The sequence below is a fragment of the Sinocyclocheilus rhinocerous genome, unplaced genomic scaffold (genome assembly GCF_001515625.1).
Source record: "Sinocyclocheilus rhinocerous isolate Xijiao unplaced genomic scaffold, SAMN03320098_v1.1 scaffold3323, whole genome shotgun sequence".
Classification (NCBI taxonomy): domain Eukaryota; kingdom Metazoa; phylum Chordata; class Actinopteri; order Cypriniformes; family Cyprinidae; genus Sinocyclocheilus; species Sinocyclocheilus rhinocerous.
This window is the reverse complement of record NW_015662926.1, coordinates 47,657-54,620: the sequence shown is the minus strand read 5'-3', so window position 1 is coordinate 54,620 and position 6,964 is coordinate 47,657. Positions and strand designations below refer to the sequence as shown.

The 6,964-nt window shown below is 37.9% G+C and overlaps 1 protein-coding gene across 1 annotated transcript; it reads right to left on the bottom strand.

Moving 5' to 3' along the window:
* Window positions 1-1,252: 1,252 nt before the first annotated feature.
* LOC107728372 (macrophage mannose receptor 1) lies at window positions 1,253-5,530 on the bottom strand. Its single transcript, XM_016538512.1, has 7 exons — window positions 5,491-5,530; window positions 5,036-5,402; window positions 4,608-4,939; window positions 2,093-2,443; window positions 1,683-2,006; window positions 1,474-1,574; window positions 1,253-1,384 (listed from the first exon to the last, which is right to left on the bottom strand). Exons 1-7 carry the CDS (start codon window positions 5,525-5,527, stop codon window positions 1,253-1,255), a joined length of 1,644 nt encoding a protein of 547 aa, XP_016393998.1. The 5' UTR covers window positions 5,528-5,530.
* Window positions 5,531-6,964: the final 1,434 nt, after the last annotated feature.

Here is a 6,964-nt window from a genome sequence, read left to right as displayed (position 1 = left end):
GCTCTCCTCCACATCACGAGTAGACACGCCCCTTATTGCTGATTGGCTAAAAGTTTGTTTTGCTATTCGGACCGAATCAGTTTTCTAAAGTGTTTTTGAAAAATCGCTTACCCCACCTTTAAAGTAGCCCAATTCCGTGGGAAAACCGCGGACTTGGCAACACTGAAACAGAGTTCAGTGCTTATATACTCCAGTTGTCAAGCAGTGATTGGCCAGACCTGTTAGTATGAATGAATGATGTGGCATTGGAGTCTTCCTGACAGAATTTGCACTGACGCTTTCATTTCTCTCCCATTTTAAATTCTTATTCTCCAATGAAAGGTTAGATCTTAGTAAATTTTTTAAATAAAAAGTCTAAAGGATTGATGATATAGATTAATTTTCACAGCCTTCTTTGATCATATTTACCAAGGGTATGAATAATGAATAATATATATATATTCATTGACACGTCGTTTTCCAAAATCATACAAATGTGCCTTACTCTACTGTGCAGATGTTGTGAACATGTTTTTGTGACTTTGAGCTACTCCACATTTTCCTTCCTTACAACACTTCCTTTTTTCCACAACAACTACTAACATTAACCTATTCCAGTGTTGTCAGATCTTGATAAATTATCAATCTTGTTTGACAAAATAATTGACTTGTCTTGGTGTTCTTTGCTCTGTTGAGCCTGTCAGACATATTTACTAGTATGAACATTATAATATCAGGGTTGAAGATCACATTTCAGACCACAACACTCTCATTTCTCCCATATATCAATGAATGCAGAACAACAAATCAATGATGGTTCTACCTTTATGGCTATGAAATAAATTAAGAATTTGTATGAAAAAATATATTAGTACATGCAAAAGTATATGGAAGTAAGCTATTTTATTACAGTAGTAATTTCTAAAGATCACTGTGTTTTTATTTTATTTTGGGAATAACATACACAGTATGATTCTAATGAAATGTCCGTCACATTTATTATGAGAAAGAAATCATCATACTTTACATTTCAATTTTACATTTTAATATGGTAAATAAAATGTAGTTATTGATGTAGAACTTTCAGAAATATATTTTCATAATCAATTGTAATAAATATATTATGCAATGACCATTTATCTATTATTGTTTTTTAAACAATGGATAATACTACTACTACTACTTCCCAGCTCCTCCAAACAATATAGTTAAGATTTACGTAATATTCTTTGAATCTGTTTTAAAAGTTAACTTTAAAGAAGTACATTGACGATTACTGCCTATTACAATGATTATTTGAATTGGATGTATGTTTGCTCTCCAGATGAAACACCTCTTCACTTTCCCCCTTTATCCAGCTCATTTTGTCACTTTTCAGCCCCATGCTCTTCAACTTTTCACTTATCTGGAAAACCAGCAAGAAAGAATCAAACAAAACTAAAAACTATGTCCTACTTATAGGCTACATATATATAAATATATAGATATACATACTACATTTAGAAAGGCAGTCTGTAGTGAAGGATCATTCAATGTGCATTTTGCATAACAGGACAATTTCAACCGTACAATCTGTTTTCTAATTAACTTGTCAGCTAGAGAAATACAGGGTTAAAGAAAACATAGAATATACATAAATTAATAAAAACATATAATCACAGTTGTTTTTAATCTCTGTTTCGAAAGTGACCAACACAACTCACCTCCATAGCAGATAAAAGGCTGCTGTAGATCACAGCTATATTGAGCCCATTTCCCAGAATTGTTTCTTGACATGCCAACACAGTCACCAGATCCTGAACTCTGGGATGGTTGATCTGCTTCCCAGTATCTAAAACTGAGATTCCTCCGATCAGACCACTGCCAAGAGTCCAGAAACAGACCGATCCAGAGCGATGATTCATTACTGATCAGATTCTGCTGCTCTGGGCTGCTGATACTCGCCAAATCAGTGTGGTGTTGTCTGCAGTAACTCTGAGCATCTCTCCATGTCATAGCAGTATTATTAATAATAAAACCAGTGCTGTCTGTTCAGAAACACAAGATAAGGACCAGCCCTCAGTCATGGATCAGCTAAAAGGGAAAAAAACTAACTCAAACTAAGAGGACTCACCATTGAAACACACAAACGGGAGAACGGTGCTGCAGCTCTCATAATACCAGCTTCCATTAAAACTCCTAACACACTCCCCATCACCACTTGGTTCTCCTGGATTCCAGATACTGTAGTTGGAGATTTTGCCTTCCCCCATAGACCAGAGCCAGCGATACTCTGTCCCAGCGTGGAGACCTATCCATACTGAACCACTGTATCCAGGATCCACTATATTTACCAGCCTGTTCACATCATTCATGCTGTCAGCAGTGGCCAGATCAGTGAATCTCGCTCTGCAGTACCTCTGAGCATCTTTCCAGGTCATGCCTTCATTCATATACTGGTAAGTGCGGTAAGGAGACTTGGGCCCTATAACAAATTGAAATGACAAACAGCACTGTAAGAATCATAAATACTGTTGTAAAGGCTCCTTTAAGAGAGAGCTTTTATTCCGATATTGTACGTCATCATCCGGCTGAGTAGTCTCGTGAGTTGAGCTGTTGCCTGCTGCAGTTTGTATCTGCTGTTGTTGAACGCTGAAAGGACGTTAATTCCTGTTTATTTCTGATATTTCCTGCAGAAACATACTTTGAGGTGTTAGTCATTGACCTACAAGTAAGCCTGTTTGCTTTATTTTTGTGTCTATGGAGATCGGTATTGAGTGGGGTGAACAAAGGCCTCCTGTAGCGAATCGATGCATTTTTGTAAGAAAAATATTTATATTCAAAATTTAATAATCACTTGAATCTAGCTTGCGCTCACTGTTGTAAACGGAAGCAGTTCTGGGCGGATGATGTATGAGGTCGGCTTTGCGCATGCACCACTCAGAAGTGACGCACGCGGAAACACAGCGGAGAGATCAAAACAAAACAACGGTCACTAATTATATGTACACATCATTCATGCTGTCAGCAGTGGCCAGATCAGTGAATCTCGCTCTGCAGTACCTCTGAGCATCTTTCCAGGTCATGCCTTCATTCATATACTGGTAAGTGCGGTAAGGAGACTTGGGCCCTATAACAAATTGAAATGACAAACAGCACTGTAAGAATCATAAATACTGTTGTAAAGGCTCCTTTAAGAGAGAGCTTTTATTCCGATATTGTACGTCATCATCCGGCTGAGTAGTCTCGTGAGTTGAGCTGTTGCCTGCTGCAGTTTGTATCTGCTGTTGTTGAACGCTGAAAGGACGTTAATTCCTGTTTATTTCTGATATTTCCTGCAGAAACATACTTTGAGGTGTTAGTCATTGACCTACAAGTAAGCCTGTTTGCTTTATTTTTGTGTTTATTGAGATCGGTATTGAGTTATATAACTGCATCACACACACATGTCCAGACATGCCCGCAGCCGTTATTTCTGTTAATTTAGCTTAAAGGGTTAGTTCACCCAAAAATGAAAATTAGGCTGTGTTTTACTCACCTTCAAGGCATCCTAGGTGTATATGATTTTTCTGAGTTCGACTTTGCGCATGCGCCACTCAGAAGTGACGCACGCGGAAACACAGCGGAGAGATCAAAACAAAACAACGGTCACTAATTATATGTACCAAACGAGGATTTGTAAAGAAGAATGTCAGAGGATTTCGATATAAGCGCTTTTTATTTAACTTCTTTTGGACTGAAGCACTGCAAGACCCACTGACTGCAATGATAGAGCTTGGAATAGACAGGACAATTTTTAATATAACTCCGACTGGATTCGTCTGAAAGAAGAAAGTCATATACACCTAGGATGCCTTGAAGGTGAGTAAAACACAGCCTAATTTTCATTTTTGGGTGAACTAACCCTTTAATGATGCTGTTCTATATGTGATTATTTCTTCTTTATTGAGATGCATATCACTGTTTTTGGTTTTCAATGATACTTTTATGATGTGATTTGACATTTTGAGCTGTTCATGCCAAACGAGCGATCACTGTGATGTGCCATCCATATATGGAGTGATGTTTATCATGTCAGATGATCGCTTATGGCTTATAATGTACAGTGTGATACCTTATTTTCCTTCTTGGATTGTATATTTCACAAAACAATGTTACTGATGAGGATTTAGTATGCTTTGGCTGTCTTTATGTACCAATGGATGTTTATTATTGTATATGCCTAGTTATTGTTAGTTATTCATTATCCTTTATTGTATTTCTTGTGTTCCAGACTAATGCCTCTACTGCCTGTCATTGATAATCTCCTATCAATACATTCCCTATACCTGATCACCTGTGTCCTCATCCTTATATAATTATTGTGCTCTAACCGGCACCCAGGGGGTTCACTCATCCAAGTCTGAGTCAGATCCTGACAGTCAAAAGTCTCTCCAACAAATACTTTTACGGTGATACAATCATGATTAAATATTTTTTCTTTTTGCTTTTCAGTGAGTTTACATTTTAAAGTAAAAAAACGGAGAAAAAACTTTTTGATTGTTATCAGAGTATTTTGTGCACTTAAACACATTCATAGTTAAATAATACACAAATGACAGAACATGGAGAAACAACAACTCATCTCATTTGTTTAAAGAAATCCTCACATCCATGGCAGATAAAAGGACGCTGTAGAACACAGCTTTCATGAATCCATTTCCCAGAACTGGTGGTTGACATGCCAACACAGTCCCCAGATCCTGAACTCTGCGATGGTTGACCTGCTGCCCAGTATCTGAAGAAGTTGCTCCATTTGTCAGACCATTCCCAAGAGTCCCAGAACAGACCAATCCAAACCCATGCTGACGATGAAACGATACTCTTGAGCTGATTCTGTTCCTCAGAGTTGCGGATGGTAGGCAGATCTGTGTAATGCTGTCTGCAGTAGCTCTGAGCTTCCGCCCAGTTCTTCCACATCTGTACCCAGATGTATCCAGTGCTTTCTATCAAAAGAGGCAAAATAAGAATATGGTCACAACTCTTTGTCTCAGCTAAACTGAATATTTGTTACTGAATATAGTAACAAACTCCTAACTCACCATTGTAGCATACAAAGTGAATCACAGATGAGCATTGGTAAGTATGCCAAACTCCATAGGAAAGAAAGGCACATTCGTTTTGATTGTTCGGTTCTCCTTCATTCCAGGCACTGTACTGTGCAAGTGTATCTTCTCCCTTAGACCAACCCCAGCGTTTCTGTGTTGCCCTCTTCAGTCCAATCCACACTGATCCACTGTATCCAGCATCCACTATATTTATCAGCCTGCTTGCATCACCCATGCGGTCTACAAAAGCCAGGTCAGTGTGCTTCGCTCTGCAGTAACTCTGAGCCTCTGGCCACGACATTCTTGCATTTATATAGTAGTACTTACGAGAAAGACCAGAAGTGGTCTTCAAGAGCCCTGTGAAAGTAATTTATATAGATGTTTGTTTCTATAAAGTATATGCGTTCACATGTACATTAAAAACATTACAAATGACCACACCAACCTGACAGCAGAAGCAGCACAAACAGACTCCCGTCCATGACTTTTGGATTCTCTCTGATGTATTCTAAGAGATGATCAAACATACATTTTCAGAAATTAGAGTAAATACACAAGGTGCACTCCAAATGTACCGCAACTTTACATATTTTGTCAAGAAATTTTCTTAATATATTACGTTACACTGTGGCTAGATGTTGTAGATATCAGGAAATAGGCTGTTGAAAATTCGACAGGCTTCCTTTACAGAATTCTACACATTTTCTATAGTCTCAGCCTCAAACAGCACCACACACTCACTGTCATATTGCAAACAAAACTGGTATTTTCTTGGTCTAGTAAGATTTAGTCTTCCGGAACATAGCTACATTACAAAGTACAGGTGGGGATAACTATTCCTGTATTTTACATGTACATTTTATTCATTCATTTCCCAGATACTTTTATGCAAAGCAACTTGCATTGTATTCAAGGTGTAGTATACATTTGATATTTTCATGCATTCCCTCAAATCAATCAAATCCATGTTGTTGTTAGTGACATGCTGTTTTTGCTACAGGAACACAAATGTACTTTTATTAACATTTAAACTCGAGTATCAGATATAATGAGTATCAGAATGAGATGAGGAAGTTCAGTCTGCACCATAACATGATATATTATTTGAAAGCAAATGTCTAAAATGTTTACCTCTTTACCTAAAAAACAATGTTGCACTGAATGCTTTCGCCCTCAGGTCAAACACAATACAATCATATGCTTATTTTTGTGATGACGAGATTAGTCATTTTCATATTCAAATATTGTACTGTAGCTCATTGTCACTGAAGATGTTTTTCCATATTGTATCACATTACTGGTCACCAACGTCATGCACCAAAAGGAACATCTTGGATAATTTTTGACAATTACTGAATAAAAAATAAAAAATAAATAAATAAAAATAAATAAATAAATAAATAAATAACTACAGAAGGACAAACATCGCTGCAACACTCCACCAATCTGGGCTTTATGGCGGTGTGGCAAAACTCAATCCTCTCTTCAATTAAGTCACATGAAAACACACTTGGAATTTGCAAAAAAGCACCTAAAGGACCATCAGACTCTGAGAAACAAGATTCTCTGATGAACCTCAATTCCAAGCATCATGTTTGAAGGAAAGCAGCTCTGTTCATCACCTGCACAGTAGCATCCCAAAAGTAAAGTGTGCTGGATTCCAAGCATCATGTTTGAAGGAAACCAGCTCTGCTCATCACCTGCAGAGTACCATCCCAATAGTAAAGTGCACAGGGACTGAGGGACACATCAGAGTAGAAGAAAAGCTCAATGCACCAAAATATTGAGATAGCCTTAATGGAAACCTAGTCCAGAGCATTGAGAACCTCAGACTGGGCAGAAGGCTCACCTTCCAACAGGACAATGACCCTAAGCACACAGCAACAGTGGCTTATAGGCAACTCTGTGAATGTCCTTGA

Bases quoted from the DNA above. Each gene is read 5' to 3' on its own strand.
- LOC107728372 (XM_016538512.1), bottom strand. From the start codon at position 5,527: ATGGACGGGAGTCTGTTTGTGCTGCTTCTGCTGTCAG. The intron at 5,403-5,490 runs GTTGGTGTGGTC...TTACTTTCACAG, and splicing joins TGTGCTGCTTCTGCTGTCAG to GGCTCTTGAAGACCACTTCT. The intron at 1,385-1,473 runs GTATGTATATCT...CTGGTTTTCCAG, and splicing joins AGACTGCCTTTCTAAATGTA to ATAAGTGAAAAGTTGAAGAG.